The sequence below is a fragment of the Scophthalmus maximus genome, chromosome 17 (genome assembly GCF_022379125.1).
Source record: "Scophthalmus maximus strain ysfricsl-2021 chromosome 17, ASM2237912v1, whole genome shotgun sequence".
Lineage (NCBI taxonomy): Eukaryota > Metazoa > Chordata > Actinopteri > Pleuronectiformes > Scophthalmidae > Scophthalmus > Scophthalmus maximus.
Genome location: NC_061531.1, coordinates 6,473,472 through 6,490,399, shown reverse-complemented (window position 1 = coordinate 6,490,399; position 16,928 = coordinate 6,473,472). Strand labels below are relative to the sequence as shown.

Here is a 16,928-nt window from a genome sequence, read left to right as displayed (position 1 = left end):
CTGTATCTGTTTCAAAAACAAAAAGGTGCTGACCTCCAAGACCCTCATAGTTTGGATTAAATGTAGTAGTACCGGGTGTGTGACACTGGTGTGTGCCAGGCCACGGCGAAGAGGACCGAAATGGAGACGACCAGGTGGGCGGGTTAGTCATTACGATGACAAAAACACAAAACTTACATAAGTAAGTAAAAAAAAAAGAGGTACAGAAATAGAACAGAAGCAACAGGCTAACGGGGATAGGGTAGGAAAGGTTCAGGTTTAGATACAGGTAATAGAAGCTGGAAGCCCATGCTCCACAGTGGAGTGAGTAATGACGTTTGAAGGAAATTATTATTATTGTGTGTGAACAATGCGAGTTCATGTGTCACATGGAGACACTTGAATCTCTCCAACACAAGACACAGATCAGCTGTGACGGTGACAAATTCTGTCCCTCAATGGTTAAGAGTCACTGTTGTGCAGGGAAGGATTAAAGACAGGACAGTACTGGTGCAAGAAGCAACACTTTAATAAATCCATTAACACATGAAATCATAGCACGATAAAAGAATGTGCAGCATTTCACAAAGAAACAAAGGCTTGTTCAAAAGTACAAACCTAAAACCTGACTTTCATTTTGCACAGTGCAAAAAAAATTGATCACACTCCCAACTTCCCTGAGAATGGCATTGCACAGATTGTTTTTATTTACCATTGCAATGATAGTGTTTTCATTTATGGACACATTCAAGCATTTCAGAAAAAAATCAGCACAAAAGGACGAGACGTCTGCATTTCACAATATCACAAAGTGTTCAAGGCACAAGTGGCTGCAGGTTTTAAAGACACTTCTGATTTCTACTGTATTCCAAAGTTAATCAATCCTGAGTACAGGACTGATTTAAAATCAATTTGGCTGTTTAACAGATTGAAAGGCAAGTCTCGCATTTTATCAGGTGGAATGAAGAACTGTTACTCAGCAAATGTTTACATTGAAAAGGGAGCACATGTTGGTGGGACGCAATTCTGATCCTTAAGCAGCAGATAAAATAAAATCACAGATGAATGAACCGTAATAGTAACAGATTGTACCTTTTACCCTGAGAATTCAGTAATACGTATTATTAGAACAAAAGCATCTGTTTTCATCTCTCTCTCACACACACACCTCATGGCTGGAACAGGAGAGGCTGCATCCTGACGAAGGTGAAGTTGTAGTACTGCGGCAGACCTTGGTGGCTGATGCTGCTGAATTTATCCCAAGAGAACGGCAGGAGTCCGTCCTGTGTGGTCGGCCCGTTCACTGCCTCCGCACTGAAGTCGCCAGCCATTTGGAAATCTGTCACCTGGACGGAGACCAGCACACACACGGGCACAACAGAAAATCTGAGCTGATCTAAAAAAGCATTTGATGCCACAAAACATTTGAAAGACGATTTTGGTGACGGGATTCTACCTTAGTGTCATAGCAACCTCCTGGCGAAGGCCTCTCTGACCTCAAGTCGTTACGGCAGCAGATGGACTTGCAGGGGTCACCTTTGGAGTACGGATCCTTCTTGTAGTCTGAAATCAAGCAATCAGACGAACAACCAACAGTGAACATGTGGCCACAAGTTTATGACATTGAGGCTGGGCTAATAAGTATATCTTTATTTGGCATCATGCAAAGAAAAGATGAATGATTACTTGGTGAAAAATGCACCAGCTGCAATGCAAACCATAACAGTCAATTCAACCCAAAACTCCCCAAATTCCTAACCCTTAATGTTATGTATTTGTGAAGATAGATTTGTCAAGTTTTGCCCTATCTCGAAATGGTCACGAATCCTCAAAAACATTACCTGGATCCAGATCCAGATCCAGTACCAAACAAACAAACAAACAAACAAACAAACAAACAAACAGACAAACTGAACCAAATATAACCTCCTTGGCAAAGGCTCCAACCGACATCGACAGCCGGCAGAACGTGAGTCGTAAACTAATTCGGTCAGACAGAGCCACGCACCATTGAACCTCATGATGTGCTTCAGGGAGTCCAGGTCCTTGACATCGGCCTGGTCGCGGCGGAAGATCTTGGCTCTGGGACAGAGATCATAGGAGAAGTCCTCTCCGTGCGCTTTCCACATTTCTCCGTAACCGCTGAGCGAGTAGATCTTCCTGTGGAAAGGTATGTTGTAGGACGGCCAGTAACCTGTGGCAAAGAGGCAGCGAGACAGGTGAAATCTACCGATGTAACAAAGACTGTAAGGAACAGAAAAGAGACTCTGCAGTTACCTCTGCGCAGAGCCTGTGTCTGGTCCGAGTACTCCACCAGGCCGGGGATCTGCTCCACCACAGTCAGAGCACCGTCATCAACACTGTGGCCCAGCTTCACTTTGCTCCTGTCCAACACCATGTATTGGTTGTTGTATGTACCTACAGGAGTAGAGCGTGGGTGTTGGTTTATCAGTTCATCGGACCAAATCTCCATGAGGAGGTTAGTCTTTTTTTCTGTCAACACTACAGCATCAGGGAGGCAAACATTACTTCTTGAAAAAAAAAAAAGCAAAACTACTTGCTCTGATTTAAAAATGTTTAACCAATATTTTAAGTGTTTTCATCTTTCTTGTTACCTTTTAAAACCGTTGGAAACAGAGCTTAGTACAACACAAATACATGAGCAATGTGCTCCGCTCACCAGAGTTGTACATGGAGAAGGTCTTGGCCCAGTCCTCTCCGGTACGAGCCAGACTGTGAGCCAGCCGGACCCTCTGCCATGCCAGCAGGCTGTGGGGGGTGACCATGTCGAAAAGGGAGGAGTTGAAGACATTGTTGGTGGTCTGGGTCATCATCAGACCACTGCCCAAGAGGTAGAAGTCATCCAGAGACACCAGGAAGCCTGAGGGAGAAAGATGAGCTTCTGAAAACCTTCAGCATCACATGCATGCATCACAATTTAATCTAGTGATGCCCTTCTTTTTTTTTATTATAACATTTCAAAAGGCTGTGTGTGTGAATCAATTGTGGAAAAAACAAGTAAACTGCGTGAGCCCAAAAAAGAAGAAGTGAGTCAATGATATTAGGATCTTAAAATAACTGTTTTCTTTTTTCTGTTGCCATTGAGATGAAATGTCCAAAACAGGCATTACGTTACAGGCTCCAACTGTTGTAAAATTAGTTGCTGTGGTAAACCAATTCTGGAGTGTTTTTTGTGCAGTAACTGTGGTTACAAATTGCTGTCTTTGATGAACTATTGTTCTCGAGGCCTACACACCAGGGTAGCTGCTGAAGGACAGTTTCCCCGTGGCCGCGTGAGGATCAGTGATGCGGAAGTCCCAGTGTTTGTAGATCCGCATGGTGGCAGCGTACGTGTACCAGCTGGAGTGGGCAAACAGGAGGTTCTCAAAGCCAGGAAGCATCTGAGGAAGAAAACAGAAAAGTGGAGCTAAGAATCAGGCTTCAACAGACATTCCTGTGTCTCAGTGTGACCCAGCACCTCAGCACAATACTTTAGGGTCAGAGGTCAAGAGGCGGGATACTCCTGTTTCACATCTAGAATCTCTTCAACCAAACAGACTCCTCCGTGATTCCCAATGTTTCCAAAGAAAACCTAAATTATCCGGCTCAATTTGCAGGGATATGTTTCACTGTCAAGCGTCATATTGCTGCAGCTGTAGCTTGGGAAAAGATGCAGAAAGCAACTGCGGCTGTGCTCAACGGTGAAGCAAACACAACTGTTGCTACTTTGACACCACTTAAGGGATTGATGAGTTAATATGTTGGTGCAGCTACTTAATCACCTGCAATTCAAGTAATGTGGATTTTAGTAAATGCTGCACTACACAGACATGGGACAACAAATACAGTTAGAATAAGTAGATTGGTGGCATAATAAATACATAACACAACATAGGAAAGATGTTATTTTAAATAAAACAAAGAACAATACTGCACACAAATTAATGTGCACACATTACATCTTAAATGCGTCAGATTCATTACCACATCAGGACACAACATTTTAGCAGTCTGTGTTACTAAATATAATTTTCACATTGAGTAAGACAGAGGGATCTGCTGACACTGACACAAGGCACTGTAATCCTGTTGTGGCTGTTAAAAAAGGGACATAGGAGAAATATACACTACACCACTTTCATACTGTATGCATTCTACACAAGTTGCATTGTATTTTCATATACGCTTTTCGTGTTCCTTATGTGAAGTATGCTACAGCCTGAAGACGAGATGTTTCGGCCTCTGACCTTGATGAGCGCAGAGCAGTGTCCCATCCCTGGAAGTTTGAAGTCTCTGAGTGGGGGACTGGAGCCGGGGACCAAGGCCGGGATCAGATCCAGGAGGTCTCCCACTGCATTCAGGAACTGGATGGCAAACAGGGACAGCGGCTGTGGGAAGGACAGCAGAAAAAAACAGCTGTTAGTCTGAAAATGAAAACAAATAGTACGGCTGCCGGCTCGACGGTGAGACAGCCACCCAAGTTAAAATAAGTCTTTTGCAAAAACAACTGATAAAATGGTGAAATGAGAAAGAAAAATATTCAAAATCACTGAAGGCATGAGAGATTAGGAGACTTTCTCTGTCTATTTAACCCTGAAGTGATGATTAAAGCTCCACTACCATAGTACAAAGTATACTGTGTAGACAGAGGGAAAACTGTTTCATTGTTATATAATAAGACTGGCACCATAAGTTGTTTTCTGTGTATAATAAACAAACCATAAACTACCATAGTACAGTATACTGTATAGACAGACAAAACATACAACCTCATGTCCCTTGATTTTTTTGAGTGAGAAAATGGCACATGTTTGTTTTGCATTGGAGGTTCCTCATTTTAAATCAGATCTCGGCAGAGCACTATTTAAAGGTGGTGAGCCTGTCAGAAAAAGTTAGTGTCATGAGAAGGTGGAATTCTAGTTTCTTGCTCTTATTTGCCTCACACAGAAGATTGTAATATGCTCCGATGAAATAATCTTGGTGTTAAATGGCCTTCATACCTTTTTTCCTTGTTTCTTGGCCCAGTCCCTTACACCCGCGTGCAGTCCGTCCATCTGGGCCACGATGAAGCCTGCATGCTTCCACAGAGGATCACAGCTCTTGTTCTGCCTCACTTGTTCTCTGACCCATGAGTCCTGCTTCCTACGAGCACAAGAGTGACATTTTCGCTTTACTGCTGTCATTAGTCGTGAAAATAGTTTGCTGTAAAACACTACAAAAGCAAAAAGCCAAACACGGAGCTCTTTCATAAAAGCTCTGTATGACATTTTTAAATTTACTTAAACTGAGGTATCATACATAAGAAATGTATGAAATATGATCCTCTTGGATCACTCAAAACCTTTAAAATATTGTTAAAACAATACTCATAATCAATCAGATTGTGAACTAATTTAAGTCGGAGTCCGGTCAACAGCAGCCGAATGCTGTTCCAAAGAGTGACACCACATCCTGAGCTGGGCATTATAGCATGAGCTGAAGTGAACCTGTCTGAGAAGAGGATATGAGATGATGACAGTGACGTGTGATCGTGTTCTGTGGGTGACTGTGGTGCTGCTGCTTTGGTTTTTAGTTATTCAAAAAGGAAAAGAGAACAGACTGACGCCATGAAACTATGAACCGGGCCGAGGATCTTCGGGTCATGGATGAGCTGCGGGTACATGTTGGCGTAGTGGTCCATCATCTGCCTGGGGAGGGAGAGTCAAATGTGATATTAAATGAATGTATTCAGAATAAGAAAAATACAGAGTTTAGAATCTTGAAACTAAGTGATTTATAATAATCGGTTTAAAGTTTACTTATCAGCAGACTCAGGACGGAAGTGGCCACCTGTTCCACATTACATGACCACCCAATGAAATTCGCTTTGTTTCGATTATCAGATGTTTGAGTGGCGTGAACGGGGCCTAGAACTTTTTTGTGAAATGACAAGGACGCTAGAGGAAAACGGCCCATTCGTGGTACTGACTGGGCGGTGAGGAAGCCTTCGAGGTAGCCGGCCAGGAAGAAGGTGAGCTCGTCAGTCTCTGGGGTCTGTCCGTAGCCGGCGCGGATCTCTAGCACGCTCCAGCCTGTACTGGACAGGGTGTCGTTCAGGTACCCGTATGCATCCCCCTCCGTCTCCAGCACCCCTTCCTTGAGCAGGACCGTCTTATGTTCGGCATCCCAGTACACCGTGACTGCTGTCATCTCTGAGAGGAAATCACCAACACAAACACACTGACCAAACCGCATGGCCACACGAGATCTACTACAGTAGAGCGGACTGAAGGACAAAATAATAAAAAAAACAATCCTCCAAATCTAAAAATTCAAATGACTGATAATGCATTTCAAGTCTGATAGTGGAATCACATGCGACTTGAATGAGTAACTTTCAGTGCATTTTTCATATTTTTAGCAGGGGTGACAGATGACATCCACAGCACTTGAGGAGAGGCTGAGTCCCATTTACTTCAAGTCTCCTTCTCTCTTCCCTCCTACATATGTGAACGCAGCAGTGACTTATGATAACAAGGATTTACAGATCTTGTCGGAAATGAAAGTTAAAAACAATCGCTTCTTCGGAGTCACTTTTAAACAACACAAGATGTCATATCCAAACGCACCTTAAATCTCGGCAGCTGACCGAGAGTAAATATCACCGACGCAAGGCGGCACGCGGTATGCGGAACATTTCAAGCCTCTCGGTCCCGACACAACCACCACGCGTGATTCAACGACGACGCGACCGACTTACTGTCTGCAGGGGCGAACGCCGCGACCGCCGCGAACCACAGAAACACACAGAGGCTCTTGGCTGAAAGCATGGCCGGGTGGAAGCAGGAAAAGGGCTAGAACGACTTCAGAACTGGCGACAAGGACCAGCGTAAAGTGGACCCGACGGAGGAGGAAACCAGTCGTCCGCTGTCTTGAGGCGGAGGGAAGGTCCGAGCGAGCAGGAGCGGAGCGGTTCCTGATTGGCTGCAGGCGGGACGCAAAGGGCGGAAGACAAACCTTCAAGTGTCCTTTTGAGAGGTGAGAGGGTACGAATGGAGGGAACAGGGTTGTGTGCCCTACGTCCGTGTAGGTAGCAATTAATGCAGCGGAGCAAAAGCGTCCACCCCAGATGGGACTCGAACCCACAATCCCTGGCTTAGGAGGCCAGTGCCTTATCCATTAGGCCACTGGGGCTGTGTAGCACCCGCTGGTGACAACTGACAGTCTAATTCATGACCAGATACAGGACAAATATTCTGTGTGTGTTGTTTCCATAGGCTGTATATCAAAAGAGGTTACTTCATTAATTACTTTATATTTTTAATGGACTCTGCTGCATCCAAAATTAATAAAGCACAGCAGAACCTCGATTACATGCTGTGGATAGTTCAGAACAAAGGATAACACTCGTATATCCTTCTCAAAGAGACCAAACGTTGAAGTCATTCATATTTATTTTTGATACAAAACAAACGTTGAACTAGGTCTTAATAACCCCAGCACAAGACAAGAAGAGGTGCTGTGGTCATTTATGAGCCAAATGGTGCAACAGAAGATAACATATAGGAGGTCCCTTAGATGCATGACATTCCAGTTATGCAGAAAACACATTTGAAAAACATTTGCCCCAAAGTGAAAGCAATTGCCCCCAACAGGAAATCATTGAAATGCACAAAATCATCTTCACCCTCATGAGACAAAATTAAAGACAGAGAACGGACTCACATGATTGAATAATTACATTCACAACAATATATAATTCATATTTCCCGTTAAAACTTTCAAATATATTTTGAGAAAAATAATAAATAAAGTTGGAATGACACCAGTTTGTACAGCCTTTCTGCTTGTACGTCCCTATTTACATGTGTTTGTATTCCTCATTCCACAATTGAACCTGTCAGTCACTATCTTCAACAACTCCTTTCACATCTTGTATATTCATCCATCAGTTTCATTTGCCAGTGTAAAGTTAGGATGAGGAGAAAAATCCAGTCTTTGTCGTGACACTATTCATCACAAAATAATATTTTATGGAGCAAAGTAAGTGTCTCTCCAAAACGCAAAAATAAAATCAAAAACGTAAATGTCAAGGTATAACTTTTACAATCCACAATATGCACATTAAAACAAACCAGAAGCCATTAGACTTCATTTAACTAAGAACTACAAAGGCACAACTCATATGCATATAGTTCCTGCTCTGCAATGTGAAAACCCCTCCACGTTCCTTTTTGTTATGATGTATGTGTGGAGGACAGTCCTGTTGAAAAGCAAAAACATTGTTTGAAAAGAAAAGGTCAAGAGATGTAATTTACTATGACAAACACCGACAGATGAGAATACAGCATTATAGCAGCAATGAGTGTCATATCAGTAGTATTAAACCTTTCGAAAACAGTTCTTATCACTTCCCCGCTATATTGCACTCCAAAGATCACTGCTGGGTGACTTTAATATTATATAGCAGTGGACTTCATTTCCACAATAATGAACACACACACACACACACACACACACACACACACACACACACACACACACACACACACACACACACACACACACACACACACACACACACACACACACACACACACACACACACACACACACACACACACACACACACACACACACACACACACACTCATTCGTCATCGATCAGTTTCTCAGCGCCGTTCTCTGCTTGTCTGCCCCCTCCTCCTTCCTCTCTGCCTCTCCCATCATACTCCTCCTCCTCCTCCTCGTCTTCTGTGTAGGACAACGACTGGCTGCCGTAGTTGATCGTGGTGCGGGAGAGGTCCACTTCGATGGGAAAGACATCCGCCTCCTTCAGGACGGCGTAGCACTCGTCGTAGTAATGTGACATGCCCGAGACGAAGCGCTGCAGCTGGAACACAATGTCCTGGACTATAGAAGAAGCAGAGAGGAAGGAAAGGAAAGAATAATGTTCTATTGTCAATAAATGGAGGGACAGGTACAGTTCGCCAAACTGGTCATTGAAGTTCGTTTTAAAGTATGATTTTTGTTAGGGTTAACAAGAGCAAAAGAGAAAAAATAATGATGGTGTGGCAACAAAAATGTTTTCTGACAAGAGTGAGAATCTGAGATTCTGATACCATGGAAATGGCTGCTTTACTCTGAGTAAATTTTTGAGTTTCTACACTTATAAAAACATTTCTCTGTATCTCTCTTTAATTATCTATTATATAATTTTAATTACAATGAATGCAACATGACTGATTATCTAAAAACTTTGAATAAACATGCAAACATGCTTTCTCTTCTGTGCCCCATGTGTTGCATGTATACTGTGCTACCACTTCCCCGCACACATCCTGTTTTAAAATATAAACTGTCAACGTGAGCAAAAAAACAGTCTCTTCTATGTGTATTTAGACCTGTAACTTAATACAGCCTGTCATGATGGAGAAAACAGCTGAAACAAAATAATCACCGACCATGTTTCTGATCTAGCAGCTCTATCTTCTCCAGAACGTCCTTCCTCATTTTGGCGAAGCGGGCCCGGGCCTCCTGCCGACACCGCAGCACCAGACGGTACTCATAGTTACCGGTGCTCACGCGATACATGGGCTCTCCCATGGCCTGCAGAAAGAAGCACATTATTCCCTGGTTCATGTCAGGTCAGGTCAATGTTCATGAACATAACAAATAGAGGACACCCGGTGTGCTCAGCCAGAGTAGTGTGGCTCTAACCGTTTAGTAATATCAGTAAATGGTGACAAACTGTCAGTAACATCAAGAAAAATAAGGCCAGCCCCCCTGGACAGTGAACAGGCAGTACGCAGGGGTTTGGTCCTGACCCTCAAGGCCAAACTATCACAATCACATCACAACAGAATATGACTGAGAAGTTTGAACAGGGTAGCCATGAACATCTATGACCAGATACAGTGTTTTATCGCATGAAGCCAAATCTTTACATTGTTCCCTTATCTGATACTTTTCACTTAAGGGAAATAATCTGATGTGTCGCAAAAGAAGAAGAAAAAGCAGCACATTTTCCCAAAGGCAACATTTAAACCTTGTTTATATGATACTGATTTAATTCCCCATACTAGGATTCAAATGGCTACTCACAATACTGGTGTATTCTTCATCATCCATTTCCTTCACCTTCAGACAGTAAGACTGAAAGACACAAGGAATTCATACTTATTGTTCTGATGTTTAACAACTTACAAGTGGGGGCACTGTGCTAAACCAGAAGAACAGAAAGCCGTGGCTTTACCAGATACTCAAACTTCACATCCAGGTACTTGCGGATGGTGAGCTTTGTGTCGGGTATGGCCTTGTGAAGGTACGTGTTCAGGTCATGGAGCATCTGCACAACCAGATATAACTTGTCAGAGGGGTTGATATGACGTCAGACAGACAATACAGTCTTGGAATGACATCCATGAAACACACACGGCCAAAAGTTTGATAAAATATAACTGGACCAAAAATATAAAGCACAGAAGACGATGGTACATCATAAAATTTCACTCAAACCCTTTCTAGTCTTTCTTGTCCTTCACAATTAAAAAAACAAACCTCTTTGAGAGGCCTGATTGCGTTCAGTGTGATAAAAGCTTTTCAAAGCCAAACTCTGAGCTGTACTCACAGGTTTGATGGTCTTCAGCAGCTGAATTCCATATTTCTCAATGTTGCGGTGAGCATCCGCAAACTTCACAAACGCCTCGCTGGCTGCAGCCTGGGGCTCTCGAACCCCGATAACGGAGAAAACATCACCAAACGCTGGAAGGACACGTAACCAAATACCAGTCAGATATATTAGACGCCAAAGCTGAGATACATTGAAATTTCTTAAGATGAACTGTCATCTGTTTTTCTTTCTCTCTCTAAAAATAAAAGATGCACCAAACTATCCAGTCATGATGTTGTTTTTTTAATTTCTGATTCTGATCAGGGTAACTCACATCTGTGAGTCTGAGAAAGCTCAAAAAAAGCTCGGAGCAGTCTCTTTGTGTGCTCCATCAGCCCTGTAGGCAAGCAGAGGAAGAATGTCACACGAACAGCAACAACTAAAACATCATCAGACTAAAAGTGACCTGATTCTGTAATTACAGATGGTATTTACAAGTGTGACAATGTTTTGTAATTTAATTATTCTTTACCTTTGTAGAGCTCTGCTGTTTTCTCCAGCTCTTCCAGTCTTTTGACGAGTCCATCTGTAAGTTAACATGAATTTATAGAAGTAAATATCAATTTTATAAATAAACAAATAAACCCATAATGACCCAAAGAATAATCTCACCGTTGCAGAGAATAGCTCTACTGAGTCCAAGAGCGTCTGCTGTGCCCGAGCTCATATTCTCTACCAGCCGATGTTTGACCTTTTTCAGCACTAAAACACCCAAAACATGTATTTAGCTGCATGATAATACATGATCCACAGAAAGTAATAAAAACAAATAGTGGATCGGGACATAAAGTGAGTATGTGTGTGTATGTGTGTAGTAGAGGAGATACCTATATCAAGCGACTTCCCCTGTTTTGGGTCGGCCTGCAGTTTGTTGTAGTGGATCGTTGCTTCTCCCTGATGGAGAGACATTTACATCAACAACAGCAAAAATGACAAACACATTCAAAAGAAGACCACCTCTAGAAAAAAAATCCTCCAATCTTTGAATTTTACTAAAATAATAATAATGAATTAATGATTTGACGACAATGCTTTATCCTATTACATGTAGTAAAATTAATATTGTCCAACGTTTCCAGGTTCCTGGTGCCAAGGGCGAAATTCACATGAATGGGTAACAGCAAAACAATCTAATCCTTTAATTCCCACACTGGATATTCTCTTTAATCCACTTTGCAGGAAGTCATGGAATTTTCTGGGTGTGAACAATGGCTGCCAAAAACAACACAGGCACTCGACGCTGGTGACGTTATGCCGAAAGCTACGGGCTATTGTCCTGACCCCTTTAGCGTGGAATTGCAAGCCATTTAAGTCCCACCTCCCCACAGTCCAGGCGAGAGCGTATACCAATATTAAGTAAAGCGTTGGACTATTCACTGATAAAGCCACGGCCACAGCGGGACACCAAAAACGTGAGTAATTTTATTCATCTGACATGTTTCTATTCATGTCCATATGTACTCACTCACTCTTCACTTCACTCATTAACTCTGTTGAAAGGTGGCTGGGGTTAATTTCTTATCACTGAGTGGACTGTATAGAACTGGTGAAATTATGGACCATCAATCCACAGATGTAGGAGGCGCAAATGATAAGCCATCTGACTATATTTTGGTATTGTTCAGGACTAACTTTTGACTGTGATTCTGTCCCCAGAGCTCCTGTACCTGGACAGCTTGAATCATCTTGGCCACCTCCACTTTAGTCTTTCCCTTCACTGGTTTCCCGTTCACGCCTGTGATTTCATCGCCTGCTGCCAGCGTGCCTTCCAGAGCTGCTGGGGTGTTATCAAAGACCTGTGAGACAACAGTAACCACATTGAAAAAAGGTACCAATGACACGGAGTGTAGACATTTTCCCTCTGACTTCTGACTTGTGTACCTACCTGGACAATGTAGAGGCAAGGACAGTACTGTGCCCCACCCCCAATGCTGATGCCAATAAGGTTGTTGGCATCTTTCTTCAGACACACAGTACCAGGTACCGTTGGTATGCCCCTTTTGAGGAGAAAAAAAAAATCATACACTGAGATTTACAGCATTTAGCTGACCCTGTTCTAGGACAATTTTAGGAAGTACATCCTTATAGTATGCAACTCTTCATTGCTCAATACACAAACAATCAGCAATTAGTTCAGTAAGAGTGAGTAATGGGTGCAAAGCTCATATCAGGACTGATGTCTCTGCATTGTAAATTTATTGCCCCATGTGTGAACAGAAGAATCAAACATTGATATCTCTTTGAACACTCTCAAATTCTTGACTGGTTCAGATCATTAAAAAAAAGGTAAACATAACTATGACTCACAGCTTGTCTTCTTCCAATTCATAGTCCATGTCTGTGAACATAGCCAGGCAGTGTCACTCCTGTTCCTGTGAGTGAACATAACAAAGTCCATAACATTAAATAATGAGTGACAGTAGCTGAGGGCTGGTATGATGAGCTGCCATTTGCACAAACAGTGATGCAGGCATAATCAGCAAGATGGGCCAGATCACTCTGGTGGGGACTGCAGCATCTAACAAATGCGCTAAAGTGTTTGAAATAAACCAAGTGGCCCTGTCAGGAGAGCTTCAGACACTGACTCGTGGCCAGACCCCTGCGACGGAGGACGCGCCAGCTGCTGCAGCATATGCACTAACAGCTGATAACTAGCAGACGCTGCTAACTTCCTGTGCTTAGCCTGTAAAATGGGTCTAAATTAAGGTAGCACTTCAATTAACGCAGTGTGCCTGCAATAAAAACAACCACTGTAATATTAAAACAATTTTATTAACGGAGGGCAAAATAAATAGCTTGCTAACGCTGGCTAATAAGCTGCTAGCTGCTCTAGGCTACTTGCAGCTCGCACTTGTTCAGAGTCGCCACCAAGCAATTAACGACTTACCTTTATTAGAAGTCGCACCAGTATCTCATACAAATGTCAGCTATTATGCATTAAAAAGCAAAATATCTTTCTTTCCCTTTAGTCGCGACTCTGGATTTCTGAGACAACTGACAGCGCCTCTGTTTACTTTATTTTGTCACTTCCGGTAGCAAAGCGGAAGTTGTAATTGAGCAGAGTTTTTTTTATTAATTTTAGTTTCAAGTGGTCTCAGTTAGAAACACCAACCCTACGTTATTCACTATATATAATTAGGAAAATCCACACTGTCTGTCTGTATTAATAAACAGCTTGTTTTCATGCATTACAAAACGTATATAATTCATTTGATTATGACGCTTCAATGCCCTCTAGTGGTCACAGCGAGGACCCGCAATTGATTGAATTCTCAAACTACAGTAAATGCACTTTCACAGTAAAACTGATATCTTCTCATTGTACAGCTTCCCTAAGTTACAACCTTCGTCTGATTCAGGACAGTGCATCAGCCTCAAGACAACTGGTCCTTTAATTTGATGTAGAAAAATCAATCTAAAAGCTGAAAAATGAATAGCCAAAAATAAATTAGGTTCTACAAAAATGCATTGTTGATTCCTCCTATTCAATCTCACATTAATGACTCAAAGCACAAGTGGATGAATAAATGAATGATGCCAAATTAAAAAAAATGTAGAGCTAACTATCAAATCGAAATTCAGTTCAGTCCTTATGAGGAGACAGAGGAGGGGAGTATCGTTAGTAGATGCCCAAATGATTATTTTAAAAATCCAGTGTGATTGTGACGGAGAACAATAGTCTAAATATCAATGATAATCCTCCATGTCTTTATATTTAATTCTTAATGTTTAAGCATACAAATACAAAACGAAAATGTTGCATAATAGACGGGTACAGTTAAGTCCCCAAGGTATCTGATGCAATCAAAAGTGTCTTGAGGACCCTCCTCTCTATGGCTCCCAATCTCAACTAATTTGTTCATGCACACCATGTCACTCTGTTACTCTTGTTTGGTGATCAAAGAGGCAGTTGATCATGTTAAATAAATTCACCAGCAGTGATTAAACAGAGCAGGGACTCTGCATTGAATAGGCTACCTGGCAGGGATGATGGTGATTATGATGACATAATGCCATCACTACATCTTTTGTGCTTGACATTATAAAAGAAGAGAAACTTTACAACCACTCTCACTTATTTTTTTGTCTTCTGGGCCTGAAGACTGTGCCTGTGTGACAAGACCATTACCAATCACCTGACATTAGCTCCAGGACTGTTCACTCATACCAGGACCCAACGTGAACATGGTAAGTTTAAATCTGCAGCCTGTAGTTTGTTGTCTGTTGAGTTAAACAGTTGGCAGATATCAATGTCTGATTGTTCCCAAGTCTGCTACCATTATGATTAAGAATAATATTTAATTTTCTAAATAAATTGTTTGAAACAACACAACTGTTTCTCAGCAACTAGAACTGAAGAATGTGGAGCTGCGAGTTGGGAATCAGCTGAAAATAAAGGGAGTCATTCTGCATGATGCTGCGAGGTAAATAACCAAACACATTACATTTATTTTATATCAGCCTCTTTACTGAATAAATAATATGTTCATCTATGCAGATATATAACGGTTTATTGGTGTTGTAACAAATTAAAAATTTGGGCTTTTTGGCTGTAAATAGTCATTTTACATGTATCTATTGTCTGTGTGTTGCTCCCCAAACAACTGGATGTAAAGACTACAGTTCTTGTATAATCCCAGATTCCAGATCGACCTCGGCTGTGATGAAGACAACCTGGCGCTGCACTTCAACCCTCGTTTCCATGATGAAAGTGATGGAGCTGTGCTTGTGTGCAACTCAAGGACTGATGGTTGCTGGGGCCTTGAGAAACGGGAAATAGACAACCCTTTGGAGAGGGGCGCAGATGTCAAGGTGAGGGAAGCTGACTGAAGGAAGAGAAGATGTGTTTTCTTGATGAATCATTCTGTAAAAAGGTTTTGCGATGAGCTTTTGAGAGGCTTTGCTTTCTTTCCCCCAGCCATGTGGATAGTTTGAGTGTTTTTTGGAGCAGTTTTGATATATATATATGTCTTAGTTTTCTTTTTAAATTAAAAAGCAACATTTCTATTTTAGATTGTACTGAAGCTTGCTGGAGATGTGTTTGAGGTGGAACTTCCCAATGGACATGAAGTCCAGTTTCCTAATCGTGTTGGCATGGACGTCATCAACTACATCAGAGTCACTGGGGACATTAAACTGACGTCTTTCAAGGTCTGCTAAAAGATGCAGCTTCAGCAACATGTGCATGCTGAGTTTATCAGTTTGGTTGAAGTGACTTTGAGATATGGTCAGTTATTGTAAGAAAAATATTTAGGTATGCAGCTCCTCAGTACATGGGAGGTGTATCTACATGTCCTGTAGTGTACAAGAATATAAATTGATTAAATTCAAATTATTTTGATTTGTTGTGTCTAGGAGTCCTTTTTATAAACTAAAGCCTGATCCAAGCTTTGAAAAATATTTTCGCACATATAGTAACATCAACTGGGCTTAAAGGAAAAGTATAATATAGACAAGAGAGCGGTAATCCCACTAAAAGGGGCATTATACAACTTTTACATTTCAAAAAAATATGAATCGACCAGTGAAAAGAGCAGAAGTAGATTTGCTGACATAATGTTTGGCATCTGGCCTTAGTGATGTCACTAAGTAAAACCACAAACCTGACCCCAAATCTTACAAAAGTAAAATGAGTAAAGCCAAAGTCAGGCAGACAATGCACTGTAATAGTCCATTATGAGGAATAGCTAATGGGTGAAATACTGCAGCCATCACCTTGGAACTGACTGCTCCAAGGTAAAGACAAATAGAGACAAGAAGGTTTGCAATGGACAGTCTCTCTGTGAAGTTATATAAAAGTCTGAAGACAAATGTTGTAACTTGCATGGAAACATGCCAATGTGGTTAAATGATTGTGGCTGTGAGCTTGACTTGACCCTAAACTAACAGGTCATGTAACACTGTCATGTGTTTACGGTTGGCATTTTGGCATGAAAGTGATTGAAAGAAAAGGTCAAAGATTTGTTAAAATGCAAGAGAATCGTTCAGTGGGTCACAATGATCTAATTACAATGTCCCTATATTGTCTATTCAGCCAGTGGGTTTTCATATAGACCTACATACAGTATGTCATGTGATAAGTTTACCAACAAAGGTGTGATGGAAAAATTGATGCAGTTGAATCAGGAAGACGGGGACCGTAGATGTCTTAAGCAGAAGTATTTATTACAGGAGCTCAATACGGAGGGGATTTCTGGTTTGCACAAAGATCAGAAAAGTGTAAGTGCATAATGCCTCAAAACCCTCCCTATCCCGGTCAGGGTGATGTATTTCACTTTCAGAATCATGTCGTCATCAA

General features: G+C 41.8%; 3 protein-coding genes and 1 non-coding gene across 4 annotated transcripts; 1 reads left to right on the top strand and 3 right to left on the bottom strand.

Moving 5' to 3' along the window:
* Nucleotides 1–490: 490 nt before the first annotated feature.
* plbd1a (phospholipase B domain containing 1a) lies at nucleotides 491–6,859 on the bottom strand. Its single transcript, XM_035615497.2, has 11 exons — nucleotides 6,719–6,859; nucleotides 5,948–6,170; nucleotides 5,583–5,666; nucleotides 4,980–5,121; nucleotides 4,227–4,367; nucleotides 3,236–3,380; nucleotides 2,660–2,860; nucleotides 2,257–2,397; nucleotides 1,988–2,173; nucleotides 1,436–1,542; nucleotides 491–1,325 (listed from the first exon to the last, which is right to left on the bottom strand). The coding sequence occupies exons 1-11, from the start codon at nucleotides 6,786–6,788 to the stop codon at nucleotides 1,149–1,151; spliced, it is 1,617 nt and encodes a 538-aa protein (XP_035471390.2). The 5' UTR covers nucleotides 6,789–6,859; the 3' UTR covers nucleotides 491–1,148.
* Nucleotides 6,860–7,079: 220 nt separating this feature from the next.
* Nucleotides 7,080–7,152, bottom strand: trnar-ccu. Its single transcript has one exon. It is a non-coding gene; the product is annotated as a tRNA-Arg (tRNA).
* Nucleotides 7,153–7,394: 242 nt separating this feature from the next.
* On the bottom strand, nucleotides 7,395–13,654 carry pick1 (protein interacting with prkca 1). Its single transcript, XM_035615498.2, has 13 exons — nucleotides 13,518–13,654; nucleotides 12,938–13,002; nucleotides 12,516–12,627; nucleotides 12,298–12,426; nucleotides 11,458–11,524; nucleotides 11,243–11,332; nucleotides 11,103–11,156; nucleotides 10,905–10,967; nucleotides 10,589–10,722; nucleotides 10,214–10,306; nucleotides 10,063–10,113; nucleotides 9,423–9,567; nucleotides 7,395–8,871 (listed from the first exon to the last, which is right to left on the bottom strand). Exons 2-13 carry the CDS (start codon nucleotides 12,976–12,978, stop codon nucleotides 8,609–8,611), a joined length of 1,242 nt encoding a protein of 413 aa, XP_035471391.1. The 5' UTR covers nucleotides 12,979–13,002; nucleotides 13,518–13,654; the 3' UTR covers nucleotides 7,395–8,608.
* On the top strand, nucleotides 12,293–15,929 carry LOC118288908 (galectin-1). Its single transcript, XM_035615499.2, has 5 exons — nucleotides 12,293–12,458; nucleotides 14,733–14,818; nucleotides 14,975–15,054; nucleotides 15,271–15,442; nucleotides 15,644–15,929. Exons 2-5 carry the CDS (start codon nucleotides 14,816–14,818, stop codon nucleotides 15,788–15,790), a joined length of 402 nt encoding a protein of 133 aa, XP_035471392.2. The 5' UTR covers nucleotides 12,293–12,458; nucleotides 14,733–14,815; the 3' UTR covers nucleotides 15,791–15,929.
* The last annotated feature ends 999 nt before the right edge of the window (nucleotides 15,930–16,928 follow it).